Below are 16,719 nucleotides of genomic sequence, written 5' to 3'. Positions count from 1 at the left end.
CCCTTTGCCTCTGGAATCCATCCATGCTTCCTGCAGACATATGCTTGGAGCCTTCTGAGAGCCAGGCACAGTGTTAGATGCCACGGGAGATGCAAAGATGAAAAATGCATGGTCCCAGCCTGCAGCGAGCTCTCAGTCTAACCGGCAAGATAGGATGCATTTGCACAGAGCTGTAACACAAGGTAGAAAGTGATAAAGGCCACGAAAGTGATAAAGGCAGAGCAGAAAGGGATTGCCTCCAGCAGGATGATCGGGGGGGTTTGGATCCTGGATAGGATTCAAAACTGGGAAACCCAGGGGCCACTTGAAGGAATGTGAAGGTCAGTTGAAGGTAGCTGAGTCCCTGTTCCTTCTCTATCCATCAACTACCCTTCCCCAGGCTGTCTGTAATTTATCCATTAGAAGAGGAAAAATCAATATTTACCGATGTATATTAAAACCCACAAAGGGAGCAGCCAGGGTGTAGGCGGGGTCTGTGAACAGAGAACGGCTTCATAGGCATCCAGGTGGCAGCCCGTGCACAGTGGGACCAGGCAATGCACAGGGGACAGAATAGCACCAGTGAGCCTCTATGTCTGGGGCTGCTGGGGGCCACCCTGGTGTGCTACTCATCCGTGAATGAGCCTTGTCTCCTCCTGCAGCGTCATCCGCAGGGAGCATGGAGACCCCCTCATCGAGGAGCTCAATCCCGGCGATGCCTTGGAGCCCGAGGGCCGGGGCACAGGTGAGGGGTACCTGAGGGCCTCAGCCTGCACCGCCCCATCTCTGTGCTGTCCATACCCTAGGGCGTACCAGGGAGGGACGGGCAGCCAATCTCATGTCCAGATCCCTCTCACTCCCCTCTCCTGTCCCTGCCACTCTGAAGCCTTCTACCCAAGGGAAGGTGAGAGAGGAAATGAGGAAGCCCCTGGAGGTTGTAGGCAGGAAGCAGAGGAGGGCACAGTCTATTCATCAATCCTAGGGCTGCAAGGGGCGTGGGGACACATGGGCAGAGGCTTCTCCAGTGACACTTGCTGGTAGGAGTCCCTACCGTCGGACCCTCCCACTCGTCACTCAGTTTAGTGTCCCAGGAGCACTGAGCTAGGCCTGCCGTTGCCTCGCTTTGTGGTCTTGGAAGTGTCTTCAACTTCTAGACCTTGTTCTCTCCATCTGTACACTGGGGATGTTAGGTCTGCCCTCCTCACTGCTCTGGTCGTAGTGAGACCAGACATGTATAGGCAGACATGTATAGGCAAACATTTGATAAATTGACAAAAGCTGGGCCAATACATAGGGAGTTTATTTTTCAAACCATAATAGAAACCCAGAAAGAAGTCCTCCCATCTGAGTCATTTGCCCCATGCTCTCCACGTCCGGGAGGGAGAATGGAATTTCCTCTCCCATGAATTTCCACCATGCACCGGTGGAAGGTGCCACACCCTTCGCAAGCGCTATCCTATTGCACAGTCACGTACTCCTAAGAGGTAGGTAGTGTCCCAGGCAAAGAAACTGAGGCACATGGAGTTGTAGTGGCTTGCCTGAGCTCACACAGGAAGGAGAGAAAACAGGCTTCAAGTCTGAGTCTCCCAGCCCCAGGCCCTTTCCCTTCGCTGCTTCCCACACTCATTTTGGGGGTGCTGCACCCAGAAGGGAGCCCCTCGGCCCTGGGGTCTCCCGGCCTAGAGCCAGAAGTGAAGTCTGCCTTGTTGTAGGGGGTGTGGTGACGGACTTCGATGGAGATGGCATGCTGGACCTCATCTTGTCCCACGGGGAGTCCATGGCTCAGCCTCTATCCGTCTTCCGGGTGAATCAGGTGTGCACAAACCTCAGGACCCAGACAGCCCGGCCAGGTGTGCTCCAGTGGGCGCGGGTGCACGAGGGCGGAGGAAACCAGGCCACTCGCTTGGCCAGAGAACGGGAGATGGAAATCCCAAGGTCACAGGAGAGCACCAAGAGCCACCCTCAGGGAGAAGCCCTTTGCCCCGCTGCCTTGCGCTTTCCCTTCTCCTCCAAACACTTTCTCTTTCCTACACCTCTTGGCTTTCCCTCCTCTCTTTCCAGCCCCTTCTCTTTCTCTTCAGCCCTCAGTCGTTGTCTCATTTGCCTTCCTTAGCGCGGCTTCCTCCTCTTCCTCTCTCCTTCCTTTGTCCTTTCTATTTCCCTCCCTGCTCCGGTCTCCCTTACCCCCCCTCCCTTCTCCCCCTCCCCCCAGCATGTCCCGCCCACCCCGCTGAAGCCCAGCATCTGCTTGTCTCCCACCCAAGGGCTTCAGCAACAACTGGCTGCGGGTGGTGCCGCGCACCCGGTTCGGGGCCTTCGCGCGGGGCGCCAAGGTCGTGCTCTACACCAGGAAGAGTGGGGCCCACCTGAGGATCATCGATGGGGGCTCTGGCTACCTGTGCGAAATGGAGCCCGTGGCACACTTCGGACTGGGTGAGTTGGGGCCCCCGTAGGCACAGTGAGCTGTCCCGGGGGCAGTGGGTGCTAAAACTGTATCTCACCATGCGCTGAGGGATTCAGGGACTCGTGCCCGAGCATCTTCTGGGTTCTGCCTTGTTTGCCCACAGCAGACACTGTCTCCTGGAAGGCAAACCCTGTGCTGAGATGAGCTCAAAATGAAGGGAGGGGGACAATGCTGCTTTTCAATCCCTGCTCCCTGCAGGGTCCCCACCCCAGTGCCTCCCTCGTTCAAGCTCACCTGGGGTGAGAGTATTTAACCCTCATTTGTCTAAGACTGCAACTTTGTTCTTATATTGGCCTGCCCCTCAGTTGTCTAACCAGCTGTTTCCATGGCCACTTAGAAGTTGGTTCAGTGTTTAAAGTGACTCACCAAATTCCTGGTGTTTTCTCTTAAAAGGAAGGCTTAGGGAAGCTGTGCATTCTCAGTGCCACCCACACTGGTATGAAAAGTGGTTCTCGAGCAGGGGAGAGCAAAAAAAATCTTATTCTTTTATTTGTATGTATAAAAACACAGATGTATATCCACAGACATATAGAATCTCTGTAATATTAATGATCTATCAGTATGTACCTACTAGAACAGCAAACATAAAAAATAGGGACAATATGAAATGCTAGCAAGGATGCGGAGAAACTGGAGCTCTCATACATTGTTGGTAGGAATGTAAAATAGTGTAGCCGCTCTGGAAAATAGCTTGGCAGAAGTTAAAAACTAAACACACTACTACCATTTGACCCAGCAGTTGTCCTTCAGGGCATTTATCCTTGACAAATGAAAACCGATGTCCACGCAAAAACCTGCACACGGTTGGTCATAGCAGCTTTATTAGTAATAGCCAAAAACTGGAAACAACCAAAATGCCCTTATTGGTTACACCAAGTGTGGCCCCTTCATGCATAGACCACTACTCAGCAGCATAAAGGAATGAACTGCTGATACACGCGGCAACCTGGACAGAGAGCTCAAGGGCATTCTGGTGAGGGAAGAGGGGCAATCTCGAAAGATCACATACTGTGTGATTCCATTTCTATAATGTTTCAAAGTAACAAAATTATAGAGATGGAGAGCAGATTAGTCATTGCCAGGGGTTAGCGATGGTGGGAAGGAAAGGAAGGGAGTGGGTGTGACTATGAGGGGGTAGCCCGAGGGAGTTCCTGGGGGCACTGGAGTGGTTGTGTATTGTGACTGTGATGGCCACCGCACACATCTACACGTCTGAGAAAATGAAACAAACCTAAGCACACACATGGTAACAATGACAAATTCCCAGTTTGGGTTCATACTAGGATTAAGATGTGGTCCTTGGGGGAAACTGGGTGAAAGACGCAGGACCTCACTGTGTTACCTTTGCAACTTCCTGTGAATCTATAATTATTCCAAAATAGGTAGTTTTAACAAAATTCACCATGGGGGAAATTAAAGGGAAAAAGTCTAAAAAGCTTTTCTTGGGACAGAGGGTAGGAGGCTAGAATAGTGGAGAAAAGGTTGAGATCCACTGGGTAAAGCCAAGAATTTCTTGATTAAGACACAGAGGCTAAGAAAGCATTTGAGGAAATGTTCCTAGGTTCAAAAGCAGACTCCTTCCCCCATGTGTTAGCACCTTAGGAGGTGATAGAATATTACTATTAAAAGAATATGCAGTATGGCCTCAAATTAATATAGGTATGCTAATATTATGTACACATCAGATGTGCACAGAAAAGAAAAACTGATAAAAGAGGAACCAAAGTGTGAATTGTGATTATCTCTGAGTGGCTAAGAGAGCATCCCTCATTCCATCAGAAGCACTACTGAGCAGTTTACTCCTGTTAGCTCATATAATTCTCATTTCCACCTTGTGAGAGGGGCATTATTATCCCGCTTGAGGAATGGGGAAACTGAAATCAGAATGATTAAGAAACTTGCTCCCTGCCAAATGTTAAGTAACTGGCAGAACAGGGATTTAAACCCAGCCCTGCCTGAGTATATAACTTTTATTTTCTTCCATATGTTATTTTGGATGTGTGTGTTTTTATAGGGAACACATAATATTTATGTAGTCTGAAAAAGAAGTCATAAATATTTTAGGGGACCCACGGCCGGGTTATACGAGCATGTCCTCGGGCTATTTCACCCTGGACAGTCAGCCTGCGGTCGGAGCAGCCATCACTCCTAAGGCAGCCACTGGTTCTGCTGGCCCTGAAGGTACAAGATGACCTTTAAAAACAGCCCTCTCGGGCGGTGCAACGGTGGTTCAGTGGCAGAGTTCTTGCCTGCCAGACCGAAGACCTGGGTTCGATTCCCGGTGCCTGCCCATGCAAAAAAAATAATAACACAGTTCTCTCTTATGAAATAGCAGTAACCAACATGTGTTGAGCACTTACTGGATGAAGTGCTTTGCGTGAGGCACCTCATTCAATTCTCAGCACGACGTGATGACTTAGGTATCAGAACCCACCACAGGATCGTAGGTGGGAAGTTATCCGAGTATCCTCTGTACATGAGGAAATTGAGGCTCGCAGCAAATCAATGGAAAACAGGCATGCTTCCTCACCTGGGCAGCCTCGGCCAGGTCACATGGCAGGATCAACAGTGCTCAAGAGCCTCTGGGCCCTCTGCCCCCTTGCTCAGTATTAGGTGTACCCCATAATCCTTCGCTGCTTTGCAAGGTTTTGGAATTTGTTCTTGATCTGAATACTGGCTCACTGCTCCAGGGGGGCTTCCTGCAGACTCCTCCCTATTGGTGGGGTCCACTCCCAGAGAGGCCTTCCGAATTCTGCTCTAGGAGAGGCCGCCCCCACCCCCACCCCCAGGTGGCTCAGGAGGCAGCAGGGACAACAAATCTGGGACACCATGAGGGGCCAGGGACGGACGGGCTCCGTCCCTGCAGTTCCAAGTCCTCTTTACAGAGTGGGCCCTGCACAGGCCATTCTGACTGACAGAGGAGCCAGCAGAAGAGTGGGAGGAGAAGTTGCTGAGAGGAGGGCCAGGGGGAAGAAAGGATTGAGGATAGAGAGAGAGCAGGAGACAGGTGCAGGTGAGCAGAGAGGGAAGAAACAGAGAGATGTAGGGAGAGAGATGAATACGATGAAGAAGACATGCTCCATGCATTCCAGGCTCACAGACCCATGGAGCAGACAGACAGACAGACACGGTCATTCTCGCCATCATCCTGGCCCAGCCCGTGAAGACAGAGCAGAAGAAATGAGTTCTGCTCTGGTGCAGCTTTCCCAAGGAAGTGAGCTAGAGCTAGTAGGAAGGTAGGGATTTAGGGGAGCCAGAGAGAGCATTCCAGAGGCCAGACTGTCTTTAGATGACTTTTTTATTCTGATTATAAAAATAATGCATATTGGCAATATAAAATATAACAAATTGTAAAAAAGCAAGTAAAAATCACCCACAATCTCACCACTGTATCTGGGATATTAAGTAAAAAGTAAGCATTTTCCCCTACTCCCTCCTCCAACACTATTTGATTTTTTCATTCAATCAACATTTACTGAGCACCTACTATGGCCAAACATTAAATAGACAATGATTCTTGACACTGGTGATCTTACATCCTAGTGGGAGGAGGAGAAACATAGAACATGATGAATAATAAGTAGGTAATTACACAAAATGCTAGAAGGTTTTAGTGCTATGGAAAAAGCAGGGTAAGAGGATTTGGAATGTGGAGGAGAGCAAGAAGATGGTAATTTTAAATTCGATGGTCCAGCTTGGCCTGCTCATAGTTTTATGCATTTTATATGATTTTATTATTTGTAATATACATAGGAACATATTTATAGATATATGCTGGGTGGGATTTTTGGTTTTTTTTTTTTTTTTACCAAAAATGTTTATACTCTTCCCGTTATTCTGAAACTTACTTTCATCTCTTACAAATTTTTCCTGGTCGTCGTTCCAAGTCTTTGCATCTCTCTGTTTTCTTTTAGTGCTGCATGGTATCTCATTGTGTGGCAGCATTCTGTGATTTATTTAATAAGTCCCCTATAGATAGATGGACGGTTAGAGCATTTCCAATTCTGAACAGTCTGTTCTGTGGTGTTGGGGCGGGGAGGTGGATGTCCGGATGCAAACCCTAGAAAGGCATGCTCTGAGGTTCAGAATTATTGAGCAGTTGAGGTGGGGCCCATGCTGCCTTGGGAGGAGGAAGCCCTCTTTCCAGCAGCCCCAGAGCTCCTCGCCCCGCGCGGCCCTCCCTCACTGCAGCTCCCTTCCTCCATGACTTTGCTGCAAGATGTGGGAGTTTGTGTTGGCACTTGGCATGTCTGTGAGTGTGCACGCAGGAGACAGCCTCCTCAGCCCTGCCTGTCCCCGTGGGCGGCGCGGGCAGCTCCTCTCTGCACCTGGCCCCAAGCCCCCTCTCTGAGCCCAGCGGGCCTTGGTCGGTGAGCACGACACACCCGCAGAGGTTTCAGCCCTTCTCAGACCTCCTGGGCACACGGGCTCCAGGCATCCTGACCTCCTGGGAATAGCATCTGGCTGCACGCATCACACAAGGAAAACTCAGGGCCCTTGCCGGTGCTTTGGTCCCGGAGGCCCCACACCGTTGCATCCAGTAGACCCTCCTTCTGGGGGAATCAGCCCCTACCCGCCCCACGCTTGACCGAGATGGGTGGAGCCCCGCCCGTGCTCCGGAGCCTCTCTCCACCTGCCTCCCCTGCCCTGCTACTCCTGGTGCAGACATCCACCAGGCTCAGAAACTAGCGCTCCTCCTTATAGCCCTTGTTGAGTGTAATGAGGCCACACCCCATGGCCCCCAGGCCCAGCCCTGCAGATCCCACTTCCTGGTTCTCCATTTCCTAGTGCACCGAGCTGAGGGGCTCACTACCAAACCCAGCAAATAAAACCAAGCCCCCATAATCAGATGCCCCTGCTGGCCCCCACAAGGGGCTCCCCACCTCAGCTGGGCCACCCCAGGTCCTGACTGCGCCGTCCCGCCCCCTCCCCACCACGCTCCTTTCAGCTAATTGCAAGTGACTCATAGCTGCCTCCAAGCCGGCTGGTGCTCATTTAGGGAGGGAAAATTCAGTAGCCCGTATAAAAATTACTTTATTAAAGTGCAAAAATATTCCACCAACTGTATTCCCACCATCTGTTTTGCTTGTAATTCTTCCAAAAAGCACAACTCTCTGTGCCTCCTGGCCTTTGTCCTGTGAAAGCCGCCTGAGGCAACTCACTGCAGGTCTCCGCAGAGCCTCTCCCTGCAGCCTCACGCAGGAGGTGGGGGGGGGGGGGTCTCAACTGTGGACTGTGTGGAGACCTAATGGGTCTTATAGGCAGCCTGGGGAAGGGGAGCACCTCACCTCCCCAAGCCTCAACTTCTGCATCTGGAAAACAGGGATAAAACGTCTGCCTCATAAAAGGTTGTTGCCAGGATTAGAGTATACCTCACATAGGAAGGCTCCATATACCTCCAGCCTCCTCTACGTCCCTGTTTGAACTTTTCCCTGGCCTTTGAACGCACCCTACGTGCATGTGTTACACACCTCTGCCTGGAGGAGTACTCCAGGCACTCACAAACTCTTATTCCTCCTGCAGCACCCAAATGCAATGTCTTTTTTTTTTTCAACCGCCTTCCTCTCTCACCAAGTGGTATGAAAGCTATTACTGCCATTGCTATAATAAACTGGCCCCTCCCAGTTTATTACAGAATAATCACATATGTTTATCACTCCCATGGGACTCAACGCCTCCGTGATGGAGACTGGGTCTGTCTCTTTCACTGCTGAATCCCAAGCCCCGGCACACAGCAGAGGGATAGCGGGTACAGACTTTGGGATCAGTCGAGCCCTGGCTGGGTAACCGCATGCAATTCATCTCTCCAAATCTTAGATTTCTCATCTCTACTGTGGAAATTATAAAAGCAGCACCTTCCTCATAGAAATGTGAAGGGTAAATGCACTAACACCTGAAAGCATTTGCTACATTTGGGACATGTAGTAAGTGTCCACTATTGTCATAACCGACAAGGGAAAGCCATATGGGAACTAAAAGACACCTCCCACGTCGAAGTGACGATGGGGGGGGGGCATGCTGAAGGTGAGGGTCCAGCGGTGGGTGGGTGCGGGGCTCACGTGCAGTGGAGATGACCTCTCTGCTCAGACTGTCAGACCTCTAGGCCAACAGCCCCATTTCACGATGAACAAACTGAGGCCAAGGCAGCATCTTATCAGTGGCAGAGGAGAGACTTCTGTTGAGATGTGTGTTGAGTGGCTTAGTCATGTAATAACCCTGGCCCCTCCCTGGGTTTGAAGGAAGTGGGATTCGGAAATACAAGCCTCAAGTGCAGGATGTAAATTTGGGATCATCTATGAATATTCGGTGACTCTTTTGAGTTATTTGTGGCACATTAGTCAGGCTGGAAAACATATTCATGAAATTGTTCTGTTAGCTTAGGTGAGAAACATAATTTCTTTGTCTCCTTTTATTTTCTAATGAGAATTGTTTACTTTTTCATGTGCCATTTAATTTGGGCACTGCACAGTTTACAAATGCCAACTCTCTTGAATCTCACCATACTCCTGCAAAAGGAAAAGCAATTGCCTCGTTAACACCCCCAGTACCATTTCCGCCCTTGTCCCCCAAAAGGAATTGTTGTAGATTGAGGAAGTGGGGGAATAGGGACTTAGGAGAAATGTTTCCGGCTTAATAAAGCAAAACCCAGAAAGGCTGGTCCTGGAAGGAGGGCGTCTCTCTGGGAAGAGAAGCTGAACTGCGGGCTTAGTCTCTGCCCTGGGGCCTCTCCCCGCTTCGGCCGCACCCCAACCTGCAGGCCAAGGGGCTGCTCCTCCTTCCACACATCCGCCCTCGGTAATGCACAGCACAGCAGCAGCAGGGCTGGAACATTCAAATACCACTTCTGTGGAGGCCCAGGGGAGACAAGGAAAAGGGACCCGAAGGCAGGGAGGATTGAGAAGCTGGGTGAGGAGCTCACAAGGCGCAACTTCCTTCCCCATGCCCTCGCTCCCTCCCCATGTCGCCATCTCGGCCCCAGAGGGGACCTGAACAGGCAGAACCCTGCACAGAGCTTCTCCTCCAAGTCTGGACAAGGTTTACTAAAATATGAGAAATTTTCTAAAATATGAGAAATCCTTTTTTAGACATAAACTATTTCACAGACTAACATCCCCCTCCATTGTAGCTATCATTGTAAAATTCATTAGTTGATAATAAAGACCAAAAGCGAATATAAATTCAACAGCACGTTCATGTTGAATCTGGTCCTAGCAGCATCTACATACCTTAAGGGGTAGGGGATGCTCATATGTGGGTGATATATCATTTATTCAGCCCTCGAATTATGCTTGGTGGCCTGTATGGAGTGTGGGCCCTCTGCAGGACCTGGGTCCCCCCACCACCAGGTGCCCTGGCCACCCCTGGGTGGGTGTCCCCTCCCTCCCGCCTCAACTGAGACTCAGGTTCCACGCTGAGCACTGATCTCCTTCCCAGGTGACTGAGTGCGAGAATGGCCACTCCTGCAGGTGAGGCCACCCCCTCCCCCTGCCCACTCCAATTACCCTGACCTTGCCGCAGGTGATGGCCTCTTTCCTTGCAATGGGAGCTGGGATGGGCTTTGACAATGACTAAACACCTGACTAATCTTTCCAACCTGCTTTCTGTCAGTGATGTAACGCATTGCTGTAGAGATGCGTGTGTGCGTGTGGATTCACGGAGAACATTCTCTGAGCTGCCCAGTACGTGCTATAAACATCCGAGCTTTATAGAACGGTCTTTCCCTTACGCCCTCCACATTCCGGATCTTTTTCCCCATCTTTTCCAAGTTCTTATTTAGAGCTTGGCTCCCGAGAGAGGCTGTCCCTGACCGCCCTGATCAGAAAAGGCCTTGACCCCATTTCCCTACTTTTTCCTCCCGGATCTGAAATTATGTATTTGTTCATCTGTTTACCTGCCTCCCCTGCCCCCGACCCCCACTAAAGTGGAAATCCCGTGAGAACAAGGACATTTCCAGTGACAAAAGAGAAACTGGCCCCTAGCAGGAGCTCAGTATATATAAATCTAAATGGCATGCCCAGGGTTGCACAGCACGTCAGCCACAGAGTAGAAACTGGCCCCCAGCTCTCCTGCCCTGCCCCCATGTTCTTTCCAACCACCAATGTGAAGTCAGAACTCCAAATCAACCGGATGACCACCAGGCTTACCAGGCCTTCCTTTCTCCCCAAAATTCAGGCTCCTGCTGATTGGTCTGTCCACTAGAATGCTCTAGAACCACATGGTCCAATATGATAGCCATGAGCCACATGTGGCTATCTAAATGTAAATTCATTAAAATTAAATAAAATTTAAAATTCAGTCGCTCAGTGTTGACCACATTTCAAGTGGTCAACAGCCTCATGTGGCTCGTGGCTACAGCACTGGGCTGGTCAAATGTAAACGTTTCCATCACAGCAGGAGGTTCTATTGGACAGCACTGCTATAAAGGGCAGGTACCTCATCGATCTTGTTCCCTACACCCCTAACCTTTAGTATCCTTCTATTGAATGAATGAGTAATTAATGATGATATTTTGAGAGCCCCCTGCTCTTCTCTGCTGCTCATCCTTTCTCCTTCTCTCCCACAGGGAAGGATGAAGCCAGCAGCGTGGAGGTGACATGGCCCGATGGCAAGATAGTGAGCCGGAGTGTGGCCAGCGGGGAGATGAACTCGGTGCTGGAAATTCCCTACCCCCAAGAGAAGGACAGACTTCAGGACCCAGCCCCACTGGAGGTGGGCAAAGGCATCTGGGCCTCATATCCAAAAAAGCAGTCACCATCCACAATCCCATGGGCTGAAGCTTCCCAGGACTCGACAGACTTAACTTCTAGAATAATGGAAGTTTTAGCAGAGGGCAAGCTTCATAATGGTCCCTCCATAGGTAGTATCTTTTCCCCTCCTCTCAGAAATTCTCAGTAACAGCAGGGCAAGTATTTTTTCCATGCTTTTATTGAGGAGGAAACTGAGGTCCCCCAAAGTCACAGAGCCAGAATTCAGAATTGACCTCGAGTCTCCACCGCCCTCCTGCTTCCTCCCAAGTCTCTGACGGAAGGCCTTCTGGGGCGCTAAGGATGGGATGCAGATCCCATCACAGGGCCTCGGCGGTCAGCAGCTCAGAATCAGGATCGGGAGTGTCCTTCTGATTTAGAAGGGGATCACCGGGGAGCCCACAGGTACCAGGACCCCCTCAGACTCACACAAAAGAGGGACTTATAAGAAGGCTGCTAGGGTAGCTCACAAATGCAAGGGAACGCTCAGGATGAGCCTCAGCTCCGGTGGCTAAAAGACCTTTGCTCTAATGCTTTGTCATTATGTGGTGGTTTGGGGCAGGGGTGACTCCTCCCCAACAATCCCTATCAGGCCCCTTCATCCATTAGAGTTGATATTTTCTGTCTTGTGTAAAGTGTTATGATTCGAGTCCCCAAGCCCCACTGCCACCACCAGTCTGTATCTCTGCACTCCCATGTAGACATGGTCGAGTACCCGTAGCCTGGTATAGCCAGGCTCCCAGCTCTCCTCGGCATCACTTAGTCCAAATTCTAGCCAAAAGCTTTTGATTCTGTCCTTCTGTTGGACATACACCCTTGTCCAATCAGCCCTGGCCAGAGAGGTAGGTCACAGGCCTGGCTTGCAGGGGCCCACCTGGGTGTGGGGAAGGTTGTAGAGAAAGGGGTATGGACAGTGAGCAGACTTCAAAAGGCATCTCCCCATCCTCACTGTATTTTGCCCTGACCAAGACCCAAGGACAGGCTCCATTTGGCAACCCAGCTCTGCCATCTAGGTCCCATGTGTGGCAGAATGAGCACAAGTTTGGACTGTATCCAAACTTCTTGGCCATCCCCCGAGGCTCCTGTTCTCAAGGAAGGGGCCATAGAAGGAAGGGTTCCTCCAGGTCTGCAGCCAAGAGCACCTCTCATTATGGGGTCAGGTAACAAGCTAAGAGCACCTCTCATTATGGGGTCAGGGTGACAGCTGCTCTGTGGCTGTAACTAGGAGGGGACCTGAAATGGAACCTTCTCAACTCACAAGTATCTCTGCTTCTGCCCACTTTGCAGTGTGGCCAAGGATTCTCCCAGCAGGACAATGGCCATTGCATGGGTGAGTTACTTACAGGAGCTGGAGGATGGGGCATAGGCCAGCAGTCTCCCTGGGGAATGTCAGCCTGAGTCCAGCAAGGCCCAGGCTGCAAAGAAGGGGGCGGGCAGGCGGGGAGGGGAGCGCATTGTCTGTTCCTGGTGCTCCAGATGCCAAGACAACCGCCGAGTGACTCACCAAGGTGGGTGTAATATTAGCAACCAACAGGCTGAGTCACCGTAGTCCTGGCAATTGGCAGTGCTTCCTTGCCATGAATACAGAGAGAATGGGAGCGGGGAGGAGACACAGAACCACCTGAACGGTGCATTCAGGGAGGCCTGGCTACTGGGGCCAAGGTGGCTGGGCAAGCACACATCCTCTGCAGAGAGCTGACAGCTTCAGCTAAGGTGGTCACTGGAGCAGCAAGCACAGGAGGCTGGCAGAGAAGGTTAGACATTTCCAGGGGCATTTGGGCAAAACGGGTGTGGGGTGTAATCACGGTACTGAAAGGGGATTGTAGGCTTAAGCAGTGGGCAGAGGGAGCCTGTGAGGGGACTGGCCAGGAAAGCAGCTGTCTAAGGGCCCAATGACCTTCTGAAAGTCCCCCAAGAGCCTGGGATGGGAAAGGAGAGGGCTTGTAGAGGCTCAGCCTCCAGTAGATCTTCAACCCAGTGTTTCCCACCCCACTGACTGACAGCAAGGGGTCAGGCCAAGGATGCCTTCCTTGAGTGGCATTCTTCCCAAGTCCACACTCCAGACGCTCATTACCCCCGAATACAGACCAGGCTTTGGATCGACTGCTGGGGATCCAAGAATAAGCAGCACAGACCTCAGAAAACTTAGAGCCAATGGAAGAGACACACAAGTAAATAGACAATAACCACACCGTGTGATCATGGCTGGGGTAGAGGGGAAGGGTGGGGGCTGTGGGAGCCCAAAGGTGGGATCCCACACCAGTCCAGGGTGAGTCAGATAAGGCACCCAAGAGAGAGCAAGGCTTAACTGAGACCGGAGGGACAACGGGGAGCTCGACAGGCGAAGAGAGGAGAGAGCGTGTTCTAGTGAAGGCCAGAGCATAGGAAAAAGACTGGAGGGCAGGAAATGGAGGAGTGTTAGTGCCAGCAGTGGCTTGGGGAGGGAATCAGTCCCCCTGTGCGCTCCATGCCCCCACACTAGCCACTCCAAACAGACGGCGCAGGTATAGAAATTCCAGAGGCTGTGCTGAGCACTGGAAGGGCACTTTGAGTTCACCAGTTCAACCCTCCTCTTTTTTTTTTTTTTTTTTTTGCCATCCAAAAAGCATGGTACTGGGTGCTGGGGATGCAGGCTAAGCACCTGCCCTTGAGGGATGCTCATCTAGTCCCTTCTTGTATGCACCAGGTAGCTGTACAAGATGCTTTAAGAACATCTTTGGCAAGGTGCTCTCTGGAGACTGCTCTAGACTTGAAGGAGGAGAAGGATCCTGCTTACAAAGACCTTAGGGAGAACAGGAGCAAAGACCACGGCGCAGGAGAAAGGCTTGGTATATTAAAGGAAAAGAAAGGAGGCCAGGGTGCCCAAGGAAGAAGTAGAGGGCAAGTAAAGGAGGGTCTTGAGGCTGCAGTAAGAGCCTGGATTTTGTTCTTAGGGCCCTTAAACAATGTTAAGCAGGAGAGTGATGTGATGTGATTCACGTTCTTTTAAAGACCCCTCTGATTGCCAAATTGCAGAATGGATTGGAGGGAAGAATGGAAACCAGGTGGCCAGTCAGGAGGCAACTGGAGAGATCTAGGCAAGAGATAATGGTGGCTTGGTGTAGGGTGGCGGTAGACAAGTGAGGAAGAAGTGGACAGACAGGTATACTGCGGGGGTAGAGTTGACGGCATCTCTTGTTAGACTGTATATGGTGTAAGGGTCTGAGATCACCCAGCTTTCTGGTTAAGAGCCAAGTGGATCATGGTGGTGTTTACTGAGTAACAGAAGGCAAGGGCAGGGGGGCAGAAGAAGCTTGAGGACTGGAGGGAAATTTAAAGTTCCATTTTAGACACTTTAAGTTTGAGATGTATATTAGATATCCAAATAGAACTGTCAAGTAGGTCACTGGATACACAAATCTGAGCCCAGGGAAAAAGATGGGGCTGGAGATATGAAGTTTGAAATCATCCATGTGTGGCGACTCATCTACAGAAAGCGTGGTAGATAGAGAAGAAGACCCAGGACCTGAATGCCCCAACGTGTAGACATCAAGTACAAGAGGAGCAGCCAAGGGGGCTGAAGTGGGGAAACTGAGGCCCCAAGATGAGAAGGGACATGCCCCAGGTCACAGACCTCCCAGCCTGGGCTGACACCACCAGTAAGTGACTCCCTCACCTTTCAGACACCAACGAGTGCATCCAGTTCCCGTTCGTGTGCCCTCGGGACAAGCCCGTGTGTGTCAACACCTATGGGAGCTACAGGTGCCGGACCAACAGGAGGTGCAGTCGGGGCTACGAACCCAACGAGGATGGCACGGCCTGTGTGGGTAAGTGGGGCTCAGGCAACAGTTCAGTAGCAAAGGGAGTTGCTTCCATTATGGAGCTCTGGGGAGGCCCTGGGTCAGATCCCCAGCCCCTGTCTTCTCCAGACTGGATGGAGTCTCCTTAGACCCACATTGGGTTTCCAGGGAAGACCAAGGCCCTAATGGGCCCTGGGTACTGTGTCCTCGCTTGAGGCTCTCACTCTTCTCATCTCTCCCCTTCTCACATTTCCTAAAACAAATGCCCTTACCTTAAGGCCCATCTGTCTTTTCCTACTTGGATTATAAACTAGCTCCTGCTACTGATCTTTGTCTGAATTTCTGAACTGGTGTTTGTCTTCTTCCTCCCAAACTCCTCCCTCCACCCCCATCCCACCCCTTTCTCTTTCTCCCGTTTTCTATCTCCCTCCCCATCCTTTTTGCAGCTCAAGTTGCCTTTTTAGGTGGGTATCCCTCTGCTGCCTTTAGAATCTCTGGGCCTCTCTCTCTGGCCTCATATCTTTCTCTAGGCCTTGGACTTTGCCTTCAGTTATATGCACTTTAAATCCCATCAATAAAGGAAAAAAAAAAACAAAACTAGCAGTGTTTGTGGAACACTAAGTCTCTCTCCCGACGCCTGTCTCTCTCTGCATGCCCGGTAGATTCGTCTTCATGCTGCCTCTCAATGGACAGCAAGTGGCCATCTTTGAAAAGCGAAGTTTGGGAGATATGCTAGTTATGTGAACTTAGTTGTTTGTGAAGCTTTTCTGTGCATGTTTTCTGAGAAAGCAGAGAAGGAGAATTTCCCCTATACTCCATCTGCCCTCCCTTTAGAACAGTCAATTTAGTCCTTTCTTTCCTGTATCCCTGAGTGTTGTAAGATTCTTATTTTGCCCTTGACAAAGATGGCGCCCAGGTGGTTGCTTGCTCAGTTGATTCATCAATGTATTATGTGCCTGCTGGTTTGCCCTGTGCTATTTCTGCTTTGTGCAGCCTGACTTCCTGCAATAGGGAAAGCCTTTTGGGGTTGGTGATGATGATGGGATGGGGAAAGGGTAGCCCTCTGGGACTGCTGATAAAAATGTTAAAGTTTGAACTTGCTAAGTCTTCCAGCCTCTTTCCTGAGGAAATTATGCCAATAAACTGTCTGCTGGATATTAGTGCCTAGCCGGTGGGGAAAAAAAGCATCTGGGGCAAGTAGATGCTGCTTGGAATGCTCCATTGGACCTTCCAGTATATGGCTCTTGGGAAGCAAATTATGCTACAAGGGAAATATCTGTCCCCCATCATGAGCAAGGGTTTGGGTGTGTGCATCAATGTTCCCATTTGGGGTACTGCAAGGGATGTGAGATGAGCAAAGGGCATATGTGGAGGAAGTAATCCACAAATTTTTCACCTGGGGGGAGTCATTTCTCCACACTGGGCCTAGTTTCTCTAATCTACATGATAAGAGATTTGAGCTGGCCAAGAAGTATTCCTAAGGACCGTTTCCTTTCTCGGACCCCTCAGTGTGTGGCTGGAGATAGACATAGCTAGTCTCAGGTTCTCCTGATTTCTAGAAAGAAACTTGCAATTGCTCTCTTCTGCCATATGCTTGGAAATCCGGACGCTCCCATAGCCAGCACACCCTTTGGGAATGATGTAATGCCAGAGAATATTTCATGGCCAGCTTAGTTGTGAAGGTTCTTTATAAATCACTGATCTATTCTTCATGGGGAAAGAAAATCACCCCAAGATATAATAAAATCACACT

The 16,719-nt window shown here is 50.6% G+C and overlaps 1 protein-coding gene across 1 annotated transcript in view; it reads left to right on the top strand.

Annotated features, from left to right (window-relative positions):
* Positions 1-15,531, top strand: part of CRTAC1 (cartilage acidic protein 1) — a 137,217-nt gene extending 121,686 nt beyond the window's left edge. The window contains exons 9-15 of the mRNA XM_077125676.1: positions 642-724; positions 1,692-1,792; positions 2,244-2,412; positions 11,007-11,152; positions 12,475-12,517; positions 14,850-14,993; positions 15,413-15,531. Of these exons, the coding sequence (XP_076981791.1) occupies positions 642-724; positions 1,692-1,792; positions 2,244-2,412; positions 11,007-11,152; positions 12,475-12,517; positions 14,850-14,993; positions 15,413-15,531 (805 nt within the window). The remainder of the gene's footprint in view (positions 1-641; positions 725-1,691; positions 1,793-2,243; positions 2,413-11,006; positions 11,153-12,474; positions 12,518-14,849; positions 14,994-15,412) is intronic.
* Positions 15,532-16,719: the final 1,188 nt, after the last annotated feature.

The sequence above is a fragment of the Tamandua tetradactyla genome, chromosome 13 (assembly GCF_023851605.1).
Source record: "Tamandua tetradactyla isolate mTamTet1 chromosome 13, mTamTet1.pri, whole genome shotgun sequence".
NCBI lineage: Eukaryota > Metazoa > Chordata > Mammalia > Pilosa > Myrmecophagidae > Tamandua > Tamandua tetradactyla.
Note: the sequence above shows the minus strand (reverse complement) of the source record. Positions and strands in the feature narration are given on the sequence as shown.